General features: G+C 40.3%; 2 protein-coding genes across 2 annotated transcripts; one reads left to right on the forward strand and one right to left on the reverse strand.

Annotated features, from left to right (window-relative positions):
- The first annotated feature begins 750 nt into the window (after window positions 1-750).
- On the forward strand, window positions 751-4140 carry Wap (DDB1 and CUL4 associated factor wap). The gene is made up of 4 exons (XM_076821210.1): window positions 751-1226; window positions 1433-1706; window positions 1784-2336; window positions 2418-4140. Exons 2-4 carry the CDS (start codon window positions 1454-1456, stop codon window positions 2650-2652), a joined length of 1041 nt encoding a protein of 346 aa, XP_076677325.1. The 5' UTR covers window positions 751-1226; window positions 1433-1453; the 3' UTR covers window positions 2653-4140.
- Window positions 4141-4437: 297 nt separating this feature from the next.
- Window positions 4438-14583, reverse strand: LOC143373720 (transmembrane protein 205). The gene is made up of 4 exons (XM_076821211.1): window positions 14081-14583; window positions 5749-5942; window positions 5481-5644; window positions 4438-5372 (listed from the first exon to the last, which is right to left on the reverse strand). Exons 1-4 carry the CDS (start codon window positions 14353-14355, stop codon window positions 5085-5087), a joined length of 921 nt encoding a protein of 306 aa, XP_076677326.1. The 5' UTR covers window positions 14356-14583; the 3' UTR covers window positions 4438-5084.
- Window positions 14584-15526: the final 943 nt, after the last annotated feature.

Here is a 15526-nt window from a genome sequence, read left to right on the forward strand (position 1 = left end):
AAGGTCGAGAATCCTTGAAGAAAGTGTGCATTCACTAAACGCGGCGGTAGACTTGTATCTCTGTCCAAAAACTCTTCATAGCTGCTTATTTGTAATCGGAATCATTACAACTATTACGTAGGAAAGTAGCCAAGGGTCCATACTGCAAGATGAAACTGCAAAAGTTGATAAATTACATCTAGAAACTGTACTAATAATCGAAGAAGCTTGAGTGTTTACGTAGGACCGCGGCACTGTTCTCGTCATCGTCTCAGAGAACCGTTAATATCTAATTAATTATAAGCAAAATCTGAGGATAGATCACATAGGAAAGTGGCCGAGGGTCTATTCTTTGAGACGCGTATCTAAAAGTTCATATACCCTATAGGGCGTCCAGTCGAATGGCAACTTAGAAATACGCTATACACTGCGAATAACTTCCATATCGATCCTTATTCTTCCATGATTACACAACTTTCTCGTTAAAACACCAAAAGGAAGACCCTGTGTTTCTGTGCGTTTCCAAAGCATCCACATCTGTAACAAAAAGAATCAGAATTTATGCTCTGATGATGACTAAACTCTTTGACTAGTATAAACGGTATAAACGGTATAAACGTATTCATACGTTCGATTAAATCTGCATATAGGTATGCCACTTCTATCAACGACGTGTTTTCACGTCAATCTCGGGATGGCATGGAAAGTATTTACGTGGCCATGCGTGACCAATCCTTTTTCTACTATCCATTCATGGAGCTATTCTAAATTAAGTACAATATACTCCGATTTGTAACGAATGACTTTATATTTGCAATAAATCCTATTAATTAATACATTTTAGACATTTGTGATACATGTCATGAATAATAAATTCTTCGTAAATGATTATTAACTTTACAGATCCTGTATTAATATTATTCTCCATAGGTTAAGAAACAGCACGTCTCGGGTAGCGTAGTTAATTCATTGTTGCAATTTGAATAGAGAATTTTGGAAATAAAAGTTTGTGACAGCAATAAAATGTCAAATTTAAAAGAGCGCCATTTTATGTTATCGCGGAAGATTTGGTTAATTGTATACCTTTAGAAAGCTCGCTACTTCGAATATTAATAACTTTCAGTTGGAATTTACATGAACAAAGCATTTTACCCGGTGATATGTTTACCATGAATTAGTAGATTTTTCCAGCTTTTCGATACATTGCGTTTAAAAACGGTTGCGTTGGAACCGCTTCGGATTTCAAGGTTAGTCCAACTTTCTTTGTTTGTTTATCTATTATGACTATGATGAAGCTGCATCAAACTTAAGCTACTTTAATTACTCGTTTCTTTCACATCTTTTAGCAATAACTTTATCCTACCGTAATTATAAAGACTGAAATCTCTTAGCTGTAACTTTGCATTACAAGAGTATGCGTGCGATTGTTACATCTCGTCCGAATTACTTTCAGGGGAAACTATATAAGGCAGCAATGGCTCTACATAGCGTGCCTCCAAAGAGAAAAGAAATTTACAAATACGAGGCACCATGGCCTTTGTATAGTATGAACTGGTCTGTCCGCCCTGACAAGCGTTTCCGTTTGGCTCTCGGCAGCTTTGTAGAAGAATACAACAATAAAGTGCAAATAGTTTCGCTAGACGAAGAGACTTCTGAATTCAGTGCCAAAAGTACTTTCGATCATCCTTATCCGACGACAAAGATTATGTGGATACCGGACAGTAAAGGTATTCCTCTGTTTTAGTACTTTTCCTATAAGATTTTCTAACAAACTATGAATTCGCACATGTTCAACCTTTGTCAGGGCTGTTTCCTGATCTTTTGGCTACGTCTGGAGACTATCTAAGAGTCTGGCGGGCTGCTGAACCAGAGACTCGTCTAGAGTGTGTTTTGAACAATAACAAAAATTCAGACTTCTGTGCTCCTCTCACCTCTTTTGATTGGAACGAAGTCGATCCAAACTTAATTGGCACTTCGAGCATAGACACAACGTGCACTATCTGGGGATTGGAGACGGGACAAGTTTTGGGTAGAGTCAACATGGTTACAGGACACGTGAAGACACAGTTAATCGCTCATGACAAAGAAGTGTATGACATAGCGTTCAGTCGTGCCGGTGGTGGTCGGGATATGTTTGCGTCCGTTGGCGCAGATGGTTCTGTAAGAATGTTTGACCTGCGACATTTGGAACATTCAACGATAATCTATGAGGATCCGCAGCATACACCGCTGTTGAGACTTGCGTGGAACAAACAGGATCCCAATTATCTTGCAACGGTGGCGATGGACGCGTGTGAAGTAATAATATTAGACGTTCGCGTCCCATGTACACCAGTTGCGAGGTTAAACAATCACAGGTGAATGACATATTTATTTTTACCTCTTTACCTGTATGTGTTATGTTAAACTTCCCTTTCAATCTCTATCTCCCTCTTCAGAGCAAGCGTGAATGGTATAGCTTGGGCGCCACACTCGTCTTGTCACATTTGTACAGCGGGTGATGATCATCAAGCATTAATTTGGGACATACAGCAAATGCCAAGAGCCATCGAGGATCCAATCCTTGCTTACACGGCTGCAGAAGGAGAGGTGAATCAAATTCAGTGGGGTGCTACGCAGCCAGACTGGATCGCGATTTGTTACAATAAAGCAGCGGAAATTCTCAGAGTGTAAAGAAAGTATGTATCGTCTACTAGGTTTATAGCTTAATACGAGTAACGAAGTTTCTTTTACAAACTGTTACTTAAATTCATTGGATCGTACACAGTTTCGTTTGAATGTTCGTATGGATTTCTGCTTCTGCCATACACACTTAATGGTATCCTTTTTTGTACCTGTAAAATAGGCATATACAAATACTAGTTATTTTTAATGATAACGAAAACTCGATAGGAAGAATACCTGAGCGGTATCGAATGTTTTGCGATCAGAGGATTATACGGTGTTTGAAAGATTTTACTTTTTATAAATTTCAATCTGTTCATTTGGTTACGCGAGATTAAATTATTGAAATCAACGAGACTGGACCGATCTGAAAATATCGAGTATGTGTACATGTTAACTCAACGATAATGCAACGTGTTATCATTGTGCCACTGGTATTTATGTATGTATTTAAAATCCTCAGGATTGTCAAGCAAATGTACACGTGATCAAGTGAAATGATGCAAATATAAGAGCTCATCGAACGATAGTTAAATAGTAGTTATAAAATTTGTACAAGATTTCGTACATCTTCAATAATCGATAGATGGATATCGCTATATTCTGGAGATACGACATATAGAGACTGACGAATCATATGTATATTTATAATAATGTAAATGACCGTAATCGATGTATTTTATTTTGTAACTATAAAACCCACAACCGTCGAGTTTGGGAAATCACAAATTCACGAGACGGCGCGATGCGTTAAAGTATCGGGCCAGATTCGAGTGAGCATCTTTCATAAAAATGGGATAAAATAAAATATATCCATTACGTTAAGCAATTGTATATATGTCTATATTTATATATTCACTTGGTTTTTCTTTAGAAAATGATAGAATGTAATAGTGATATGTTTTCCATACTTTGTAGAATCATTCAAAATATACGCGATAGTCATTATTACGTTATAGTACATTGATGTATTCGTACTTTGATAAGAGGGAAATACCGTTTAACTCTTATTGCAATGACAAAAGTTATAGTGGTAGTATTGGTGATACTAGTATTAATGAAGCGACTTATGTGATATCACTACATACTTACGAGTTTTCAAAACCCTGAAGATGTAAGATTGTGTCATTAAATGTGTAATTAAAATCGGTTAATTTTTATACGTCGATTATTCAAATTAATATCAATTCGAACAAGAATCATATCTTCCGCAGCGAACGTAACACGATAGGATCCGTGATTTAGAAAATTTGAAAAAAAAGGCAGACCTTTCTATTGGTATCCGAAACGTCGTATAATTTATAGCTACAAAATGAGCGAAATGCATTATTTACAATAACGAGGCGCGAGTACATGAGTCAGAATGTTAGCCAATACATTAATTATTCGCAATAATTTTCTCTCCGTTTTCAATAGAATTCCTGACACCTTCGCACGGCTATAAGATTATACTATTATATATACTACCGCTACTTTAATAAATATTATTAACTCTGATACAGAGTAAATTCTTCATTACCTATCAGCATAGTCGAGTGATTTCGTATTCATATGTTTCTCCGAATCTTTCCATTTCAGGATTTAATATCACTAAATATTTACATTTAGCTATGCCAAATACAGTTCTTTAAAATATTGCTAAGAGTAAATTTATAGTAAACTTTGGCAAGGATTATTGTCTCAAAGCTCTTAAAACAATTATTCAAATTTTGCGACAATTGTCATCAAATGAAGAATAAACGCATGCACCATCACACTAAATCACATTTTTACCGATTTACTCCTCCAACAGAATTTTTCTTTCTTTCAATTTTATCCAGAGGCATGCATACAAAGTTACGAACACGCACATTGCACTTCTCTAGAAAACAACAACGTGTAATTAACGATAAAATATCAACGGATAGCCCGTATAAATCACCTCGTGGATAAGCGTGGAAATGCAACTTATATTCGCCGTGATCCTTTGAACTTTTATTACGATTAATGCATCGCAATTGTAATAAATTAAGAAGTCATGTTCTTCATTTTAATACTTCCGACGTTTATAATTATAAACTATTTCTGACTAAAAGGGTGGTTGAATTACACTGAGTGCTTGTTCTACAGGATGCGTAGATCAAGCTCAGTTTCTTTTACCTAAACATTCTGTATACGGAATATTTAAAGCGCAATTTAGCACACAATACGTCAACATTAACTTTATGGCTTACATTCTTTCCTTCAAGGTAGAACACGATACACTTTTAGATTAAAAATCTCAGACTACGTAAAAATTGAAATTCATATAAGAATTCTGCCTGTACTCGGAACCAGACACTAAACAACTTCGATTAGTGCTCCCCTCTAATATATTGGCGAAATAGTACATGTTACTTCCAGAATTCCGAAAACGTACATTCGCTCGGGAAAACTTGCGGAACTTTCGATCGCAAGCGTTCTTAAAGGACGCATAATTTGCTGGCTATGTAATGGAGATGTATAACGGTGCATCCCATGGTCAGCATATTCCCCATCGCGATGTAAACATGAACACGTCGAAAAGCTTTGTGGATTTTCAAGTAATGAGGACAATGCTTCAGTGGGCCAGGATTGTGACGTCCGATTTCATTGCCTACTCCAGCAGCACGCTCCAGGCTGTTCTTTTGCACTATTAGTTGCAGAAGAGGTGGTGTAAGGTAGAGTCGTATTAACAGTTCTAGGAAGAAAGCACCAGACATGGCAGAGACCTGAAAGTATATTCCTTGTTACGCTTACTACGTAGATTCCTTTCTGAGGAAATCTAAAGAAATTAAGCCTATCCAAATGATCTTATTATTATTTCACTGACTACAAACCTGAGTGGTTATTTCAGTGTCCCATGTATGAGTCGGGTGATGTTTGACAAAGATAAGAAGGGTAATAAGGCTGAGACACGCATTAATGGTAAAGTATCTGGGAAAGAGGATACGTTGAACCTCTCCAAACGCGTGTCTTGGCAAGGCAAAATATAGCGAGAGACCTGCAACATCAATAGTTCAAATAGGAACAAAGCATTTAGCGTTAAAGGTAAAGATTATTGGCCTTTGGCCTTTGTTACAAGTAATTACAAAGAGTTAGAATTACCTGAGACAAATGTCATCCAGATTTGGGCGCCAAGGTGCATCACGAAGGAGGCAAGGTAAATGAAGGAAGTTATTCTCGAGTGAGGGTGGCCAGCGACTTGCGCTCTGTCTTTTGCTGGCACTAGAGCTGACGTCACACATAAAATTGCTGCGATCATTATTATATGAGCCGGTTGTGTAGTGTAAAACAGGATTCTGTAACAGAAAAACAATATTACATGGATATTACAAGTTCCTTTAGGGCTGTATCCTTAAATCATCAGTAAACTGATCGCCCCTATAACTTTTACCAAAGAAAATTATTTCAAAATTATTATGCAAATGAGGTAAAGCGCACGTTGGTGGCAGTATAAAATTTATTTTGGCGGTTTTGGGCAAGCGAGAAGAAGATTTCTAAGAAGATTACCCGATCGATCCATCATTCCCGAGGTAACGACCTGTAATTTCAGATACCGGGGTAATCGTTATCCTAATTAGAATTTTCTATGGAAAGGAATCTCCAATAATACGGGGCTGAGATAATACTAACTGTAAGTCGAACAAGGAGTGTCTTACAAGCATATGGGGGGCCATCGTGCGCATCGATGTACTCATAAAAGCCGCCAGCTAAATGTTTCAATTTTTCCTACGCTTCAGTAAAGTGGAGAAGAAAGAACGATAAAAATAACAGAAGAAATCGCTGGTACAATTACAATTCCTGTTCCAGTGAATAAAAGAATACCCATAAAGTCCGAATCCGCGTCGACCGATCTAAAAAAAAAAAAAAAAAAAAAAAAAAAAAAAAAATACTTTCCCTTAAACGGCTGCCGAGATTGGCCGAAAATTGGCCGAAAATTGGCCGAACATTCAAGAGAACATCATCGGGGGATACAGTTTACATGCAGCTCGCGTGACCGTGTCTCATTATCGAATCCGGTTCTTCCGTTAAGTCCAACTCACGAGATACTCACTCAGCATCGCCGTCCTCCTAGGCGCCAGACGCTGCGAGGACCCGATGATGCATTGGAATTTCTTAAGTCCGCAGGGATACCAATATTCACGAACTTCGATCTCGATCGCAAACAAAGTTCGCAACAGAAATCCGTACATGTACATTCGAATAAAGACACTCAAAGCGACCTTGTACTTTACTTTTTCTGTTTAATCTTGCGATCTCGCTTAGAAAAAAGAAAGCGATCTCGCTTAGAAAAAAGAAAGCGACCTTCGTCGTCACGGCATTCGTTTCGAATCGTACGTTTCAATTTATTGCGACACAGTACCGCAAGTGCCTTTGTAATTAAATACAGCAAGGGCTGGGCTAAAGCAGAGCATGATGTAACAAGGTGTTACAGAGATCTATTGTGGGCTGAAATTTTAGCGAAACTCGGTACGCTGGCGTTAAGAGAAATGCGGGGAAGCAATCAGTGCGGCAATTTAAAGATACATTATCTTGCACGGTCTATCGTGAACAAACACACTTCGTTGCGAGCGCGACGAATTTGCTAACTGTTTCTTTTTTTCTAAGATAACGTTGTCTGGTGTTGTGACATCGGGTGAAATAAAGCTCAAAAAATATGTGGATCAAGGGGGATAAGTAAGTGGTATTCCAGTTTCGAATGTCGCGCAACGACGAGACATTCGAAAATATGACGCGGACTCATTGCTGGGCGCACTAATAAGGGGAAAACATATTTGCACAAAGGCTACTGGCGCAGACTTGGTAACAGTCAATATTTGCTGTAGACCTGCTGCCATGTCGATGTAATCAATTCGCACGTAGCCGTAGACTGGTTGCATCACTTCCCCACCACCGAGGAAAGTTCCGTGTAGGCGCGTCGGTGCCCGATATCTTCTCGAAATGAAAGACTTTCCAAAAAACTGTCACCAATCCTCCCCGAACACAAAGGGATATCAACTTTCTATTAATTCCTTAATAAACAATACACCTCAATGCTACCGAGCATTCTGATAATCTATTCAATTTACATAAAAATACAGTGTGGACAATGATTTGGGAATTCTGAAGAAGATCACCTTTTTGGTTTGAATGTACAGCGTGTGCTAAAAGTATGCATCGAATCGTTACACGAGTGTTCCTCGTGGCGAAAGAGATCGAGAAGTCCCTCACCATTTTCCACGCGGGGCCGTTTTTTCAAGATAAGAATAATTCAGAGTTTTAAAGCGTGTTCTACTTACGGGCGCGCCGTTTAAATCGTTAGTGATCGAGCGTGTGCGCAAATGCACGCGATCGCTTGTCATTTAAATCAGTGGTGAGCAACCTTTGGTCCAAAGTCGGCCACAAGTGGAAACCTACTACTCTATGCGGGCCGCAATATTAAATACATAAATATACTAATCAAAGAATTTTAATTTATGGGATGAATTTATTATTTCTGACATTGATTTACACTAAAACATTTTTTTAAATTTGATTTACTGTTTATTAGCAATACATACACAGTGATATACCTACCTACATATTATAACATAAACAGGTATATGTACGTATATTTTTCTAATTAAATGAAATTAAATAACTATTGAAATTTACTTAATGAGATGCTTGCTTCTGTTTCTCATAAACGAGCTTCAAAATATTGGGCGCGATATTCGAAACTGCAACTCTAATAAAATTATTTAATCGTTCGTCAGCGAGTCGATTACGACGATCACTTCTTAAATTTTTCATTCTCGAGAATAGTTGCTGACACGCAAATTATAATTATACAACATTAGAAAGGGATAATTTTATCCTATTTTTTGGCGGAAAATTCATTCCTATATCTTTTACAGTTCAAAAGATATATGTACGGAAATGTTTAGGCGGGCCAAATGCGGGCCGCAGGTTGCTCATCGCTGATTTAAATGAGATGCGAGCAGGAAATCGCGTACTGAAACTTTTAATCGCTCGTATCTTGAATACAAAATGCTCTATTGATACATGGTAAAGGGCTATTCTATTCCTCCTGGCTCAAGGAAGCCTCCTGGCGCATACAGTGGTTCGTTCGATAATTTTAAGGCAAACTACTCAAGCATTTCATCTTGAAGGAGATTTCAAGTATTTCAGCAGTGGAATTTTAGTATAATTAAGTAAATGGTTCAGTAGCTCACCCAGAGGGGGCCCAGGATCCCTAGCATCCTCCAAAGAAAGAAGAAAAGGAGATTAATGTAACCCCGACTGAAGTAATTCAAGAGCTGTGTAAAAAGAAAAGAAAGCTGGATTTTATTCGTTAATTAGATTTTTATAATCAGCTAATTTGCATTGCAAATATTTGTGTCCCTTCAACACGGCTCCCGCTATATTAAATCCTGAGCGCGCCGCTGAAATGGTTAATATCCCATTTCTGTCATTAAATAACTTTTAATCACCGTTCCCCTGAGATCCACTTTCTACATTTACCCAGCGATTCTTTTGTCAAGCACGCGATATATAATACTACAGAAGATCTAAGCACGGCACTCTGAACAGTTGTATGGGAAGCCTGTCTTCCCTGCGCGAATCAAAGAGGTGACACTGTCCTGCAAGTATGTCGAGACACGTGGTCTCAATACTCGCAAGTAGACGAACCTTTTGCTTTCTGTATGCTTTATTGTGCATTACGTCTGAGGCTTTCTCAGTCGGTGTACGTTACACTTCGTGTGGTTAAGTGGTCGTATCCGAGGATGCTGTGCCACTTCGTCGCTTATAGGGGCTGGGATTTTTAAAACGTCGAACTTAAGCCCTCCGAATGGTCCGAAGAAGGGTTTCGACTCCCAGGTCTACGAAAACGTGGGATTCCCAAGAAATTATGTAGCAACGATGCGCCAACGAAACAAGTATAGGTAGTAGAGGAATACCAGTTTGTTTAAGACGAACAAAAAAATTACGGTGGAGGATGGAAAGAAATAAAACGTCATAATATCATAGGAAAACTATTAAACTTTTATATTTCAAATTCTCAGTAATAATAAAAAACAAAAAGTAGCTGAAACTTTGGTCTAAATGAAAAAAGGCCGGGAAGTATCGATTTCGTTAAGGTGCAGGTAATTTGGAATACCGGTATTCCAATTTACCTTCGCTTTATATACTTAAAAACGTGTAGATAATAAAATCATTTTCTTTCGTGATGTAATCAGGCTGAAAAATCACAATATAGGAATAATCTTAGGCAAATATAAATGGACAGCGCTGGCCCAAACCGGCGCGACGCGGCGACAGCCGTTACGCGTGAAACAAAAGCATTGCTAAGCTTTGGAATATTCCAAATTACCTTCACCTTCGGTATTCCGAATTAGCAACATGGCATTGAAACCTAAAATTTCATGTCACGCTTTGTATTCTCGAAATTATCGCAAAACTGACACGGAACCATAGAAGAGACATCCAAATGAGTAGATAAAGTGGTTCACTCTAAAGTTTTGACATATTTTAACCATGATTGGAACGATCGAATTACTTGCTGAATAGGTTTTGCAGATTGACGTTTTCTTATTCCGCAGATTAAGTCGAAAATGTAAAAATGGCGGTTCATCCACAAATCGTCATTAGTTAACAGGTCATTAGCCCCTATTATCTGCGGTGTTACAAATTAGATAACGTTAGCAGTTTATTAGATACGTCGGTATTCGAAATTACCAACAGTATTCCAAATATGCTGCACTTCCTCTAGCATTGATAACGGCCGTCTGCGGCGAGCAACGTTAGGGTTTCGTGATTACGTCAATCATCCAGGATCACTGCACGGTCAGCGTCAATTCTCTCACATCAATTATTTGCGGCACGATTCGAGGTCGAGCGAAAGAGATTTCCATTCCCCGTAAGGGGAATTCGGGATAATCTCTGAAATAATGTTTCATGTTTAGCTGACAAGGGAAGATCCCCTCCCTCCCCGGATATTCCAAAAATTACGAAACTTTTTTACTGCCAAAACTCTAAAGGGGTGAAATTGACCCCTGAAAATTCGACTGTTTTCAGATTTTCTGTTATAACTCGCGTGTCACTTTTGCCAAATGATAGTCGTAATTAAAAGAAGAAACTTTCGTTTGAAAACTTTTCTCTTATCTGTTAGAGTTGGCCAATTTCGCCCCCTTAGAAATACAGACCTATACATCCTCTACGTATCCCCAAAATTGCATAATTTTTTGAACTTGCGAGAACTTGGGGATCTTTGAAAATGGATTTCAAGTGTCGCTGTTACGGGTCCAACAGTTTTCACGCGAAGGGATCAACGGTTCCAGTTACAGGGTCGTAATTCGGCGGCCGAATATGTTAAACTCGAGACTTTCTGGCTTACGAAACTGATATGCAGCGAGCCCGGAGTTATGAGCCAGTTATCAAGAGGCACCTGGAAAACGTGCGAGATGGCACGCAGCCCATCGCCTCGATTGCACACGAACGCAGCGCGACTTGCAATTGCCACTGCGATTTAACGATGCTGGTCGGACAATGCGCCTCGCACTTTGTACGCGGTAATTAAAATCGGAAGGCGCCCCAGTACACAAGATACGCGTTCAGGAAAAGTTAACATCGAAATTTTACAACCGAGACTCACGATTCCATTAGGCATTTTCCAAACAGATTTCAAAGGGTGGCTTAGAGTATTTATTCAGCTGCTTTTGGCAGGCTGTAGGATCGACAGGTGCATTCGCTCAAATGGCAGGCAACGCGAGTGCGACAAGCTTGTATTTTAGGGTGGAGATGTCGCCACGACAGATGAACGACTTTGACACACCCCCCCGTCGCATTCCTGGCTTTCAAATCCTCTTGTGAATTTGAAATGTGGCTTTTTAGCCAACCCCTCGACTCGCGCTCCCCTTGCCAGATGTCCGCCGAGATTATCGCCATTAAAATTCCTCCGCAACTACCTGCTGTTTCTTACGAAACGGGCGCGCAGAGGAAAACTCGGTTCCTAAAATTTCATGAATAATTCTGGCATCCTCGCTTTCCTGTCTACAAATAGCTGCTACCTTTTTGTCAACCACCTCGCAATCAGGGACGAAGCAAAGAGGCAAAGAAAGAATGCGCCTTGCTTTCTTTCTACGACGAATCCTTCTGCTTTACGCGATACTTCGTTTAAATAATTAGAAAAGTTTAATGGTACCTATTAAACTTCTGCAAATGAAACGTTTAGTTAAGAACGGGACCTGGTTTTTACTCCGCCCGAGAACCGTTAATTTTTATTACCATGCCCGCTCATACTTAATCGACGATAACGTCCTCTTCCAACAGCGTTAATGCTTTTTCAAAGTTTTCGGATTCCCCCGAGCAAATATTACGACATTGAACGTGGGGAATTCTTCCCTCCAGTCATCGGACTGCATTGTTGTGGTCACGCGCAGAACGGTGTATTTTTATTCTTGAAAAGTGGCCAGAAGCGATCGCGTTCCATTTTCAGATTTCAAAAAATTCTGAAAATAACGGTCACGGCACTCGTCTTGCGCCAATCAAGGGGGAAGAGGCACTTTGGCGCGAGATTCGGCCACTCGAACGACCGTGAATGAGGGCCCTCGCCTTTATCTGAATTTCCTCTGATGTCACCGCGCTATCGAACTTACGCTTCGATTATATAATTGTCGCGATGTTTGCCTATCCGAATCCTTACGCATACACTCGGAGAAGCCGGTGCTCGCGTGCCGAGGATCACCCGCGAGGCATAGGTACCGGACTTATTATTCAATGCAGTTAATTTTAGTCGCAAGTGAATGCACTGTAAGAAGCCAAACACGATAAATTTAAACGGTAGCGTATTTGTATTCAATGTACTCAGGCCCGAATGTGTGCTATGCAAATTTAAACGTACATCCGAGACAGTGGCGTCAACGCGGGAAATACCGAGGTGGATAGAAAGCTGAAAGTGTACCTAACAGTCGTATGGACGAGTATTGAGTCTGTGTAATTGGCATATCATTTTTACTCAATCACTGTCGATTGCAATATTCGATACTCAAACGCCCCAGCTGCTAGCAAACTTACCCATATATCCTTTCGCAAGGGAGGGAATATACGTTTCATCTGAAAGATAAATGCAAGCTGAAGCAACGCACGGAAGCACGCGGAAGGAGATCAAAAGCTGAGCTTGCATCAATAAATATCGGGGATAAAAGACGGAGAGGATGGTGATTCACGTGTGTTCAAAGTTCTGTAGCGTATTTATCAAATAAACAGCGAGCCTAGCCTCGTTCGACCGTTGTGCTTCTCCCTTTACCACGCAAATAATGGCGAATAGAATTACAAACGTATGAGATTTAGACGATTGGATGATTGATAAAGCTGCTTGCTCGATGCTGAAGATAATTAGTCAACAGATCGTTGCGAATTTTCGAGCGTAATTAATTTCAATTGCCTGAGTAAATCATTCACTTGTAACAGTTGAATGAGGCATCGTAATAGGCGATATCTACGTGAGATAACCATTATTGGGGACTCGATGTGTTAGTTATAGGAATCGGACCGTAAATTTCACGCCTAGAGTTACGCACATTAGGCTAAATCTTCGAGGAGTGTTGAGTAGACGCGAGGATTTCGTCTGTTATCAGCAAGAGAGCGCTACGATTTCGATCGTATCAGCGTACGGAATCGCAGGAAATAAATTAAGATTATCCATTGCATGATAACGTTCCACAGACTTAAATTAAACTACTGACTTACATTCCTCCGTCGGGTGAATTCGAGGTCCCGTACGCTCTTCCGGCGAGGCAATTGAAATTTATCCGACGCATCTGCGTGAGAAGGATCGATAAGAAGATGATTATCGCTTACCCGTGTACTCGTGTAGAACGCAATTTTTTATCAATCGTCAGATATTCAAATTTTTAATCTCCGTCTAAAGTCCTAACACAACATCGCGTCGACGAATCAACGAGTCACACAAGCCTGCACCTCAACGAATTTAGTATTCCTATTCGAATCTCGAAATAATATCAGTAAGCAAGCGATTTCTTTACGAGACAACACTAATCGAACCTCGTCACGTGATCTAAATAAAATCGCACGCCTCTGACAGGTTATGTTCGCCTCGTGAACCCAAAAATGAGTACGTGACTTTTAAAAAGAATCCAAATAATCACTCTGCCAGAACTCGCGTAAGCTAGACAGTACTTATATCTTCGTGGCAAAGGAAATCAGAGTCAGAAAAATTGCACCAGAGCGACAATTACTATCTGTCCTCTAAACTTGAACCTTACCATCGGGCTAGCTACATTCTTCTTCCCACTGACCGAAATAATAGGACTTTCTACTTTACTGCGAACCGGCTGGACGGTCAGAGGAATGTGACAAACCGGGAGAGGGAGCATCCGTCGTCACTCATGCATCGTTTTAGTTCAATCCCCTTTCAGGGATCCAGTATAAGGAAATATGAATAACGAGCACTCACTTGAAGAACTTCGTTTGCTGCACCGCCTCGTAGTACTTGGCCAGAGCTTTCAGAAGCGAGCTGTAATTTATTGTGCTGGCCCTCAAGATGTCATCAGCCAGTTCAGGTATGAAAACCGCTTGGGTCTTCTGCTGCTCGATCATCTCCAATTCTTTGGCCACCAGGTCATCGTGCAGCTTCATGTACTTCTCTTTAGCTTTCTGCAGCTTGTTGCTCTGATTGTGTACCACTACCGGCTCGCAGGTTTCGGTGCCGACCAACGTACGTACACACATGGCTATTTCCCTTCCGCCTGTCGGGATCGTGCGTGACAAATAACGAGAAGAATATCAATTCCGTCTAAACGTGCCGAATCGTATCTCTGCCAATTGCACACGATAATCGCCCGGTGAATTTCAAACGTCGTTTGGGAATGAATTTGGAAAATCGGAAGGCAAACCGACACGCACAACTCGTACTATCGCACAGTGTGCCGTGCCGCGAATGTAACCCGTTTTATACCTCCCCACCATCGATCCACGATCCCACCAATCACAGGATCAAGTGATCGAGAGGGGTTGCCATCAGAGAAACCCTGAATTCACGAGGGATGAGTTCAGTGATCCGTAACGATTCATGCACTTTAAAATAACGCGTATTCAATTAATATTCCTTCCCAATAAGCCACGTAATCGAGACAGTATTTTTACTTTTATGATGCGATAATGTTACCATAATGTGATAAATATAGTTTCTTTCCCTGCCGTACCGTCGATTTGATCCATCGACTGACGAATTGAAAATGATGGCGGTTTAAAATTTCGTAACTAAATTAATATAAGCAATACGATGAAGAATGCGGAAAATACTTCGAAACGAAAGCGGAAGTATTTCGCGATCCCATATACATATATCGATTTCGAAATCCACTGCAATGCATGTAAAACGATGATATCGGCATAATGTGATTCATTTATTTTTCCCCCGCCGTTTCGCGTTCGGGACTTCTTTTTACTTGATCGTAATGGAAATCCTGAGCAGGAGGGACAGATGTCGTTCTGATTGATAGTAGGGGGAAAGGAAGAGAGGATAAATCAGATTGCAGTTAATTGTCTTATCGACGTATCGATAGGGTCTCAACTTACAATACGCGATCGCACGATAACACTTGTGAAACAGGGTCACTGTCCTTGCGGTGCAGCTCCACGTGCCATGGCAGAAGCATTCGACGACCCGAAATCTGCACGAATCTCGTTAACAATACGTGTCTATAAATGTTGTAAGCGCACGTAACGCGTCCTCGCTCTTTTCCTGACTTTTATCGTTGCCATCATTCACAGGGCCGATGCGGGATGATACACGAGAAGAACGCGATGCATTATTCAAACGGCACGAAAGTTACGAAGAAACCGAAGTCGTCTGTGCACCAACATTCGGCAATTGCTGCCTTTTTCCACTCGGTCGACT

This window comes from Andrena cerasifolii, chromosome 10, assembly GCF_050908995.1.
Source record: "Andrena cerasifolii isolate SP2316 chromosome 10, iyAndCera1_principal, whole genome shotgun sequence".
NCBI classification, from domain to species: Eukaryota; Metazoa; Arthropoda; class Insecta; order Hymenoptera; family Andrenidae; genus Andrena; species Andrena cerasifolii.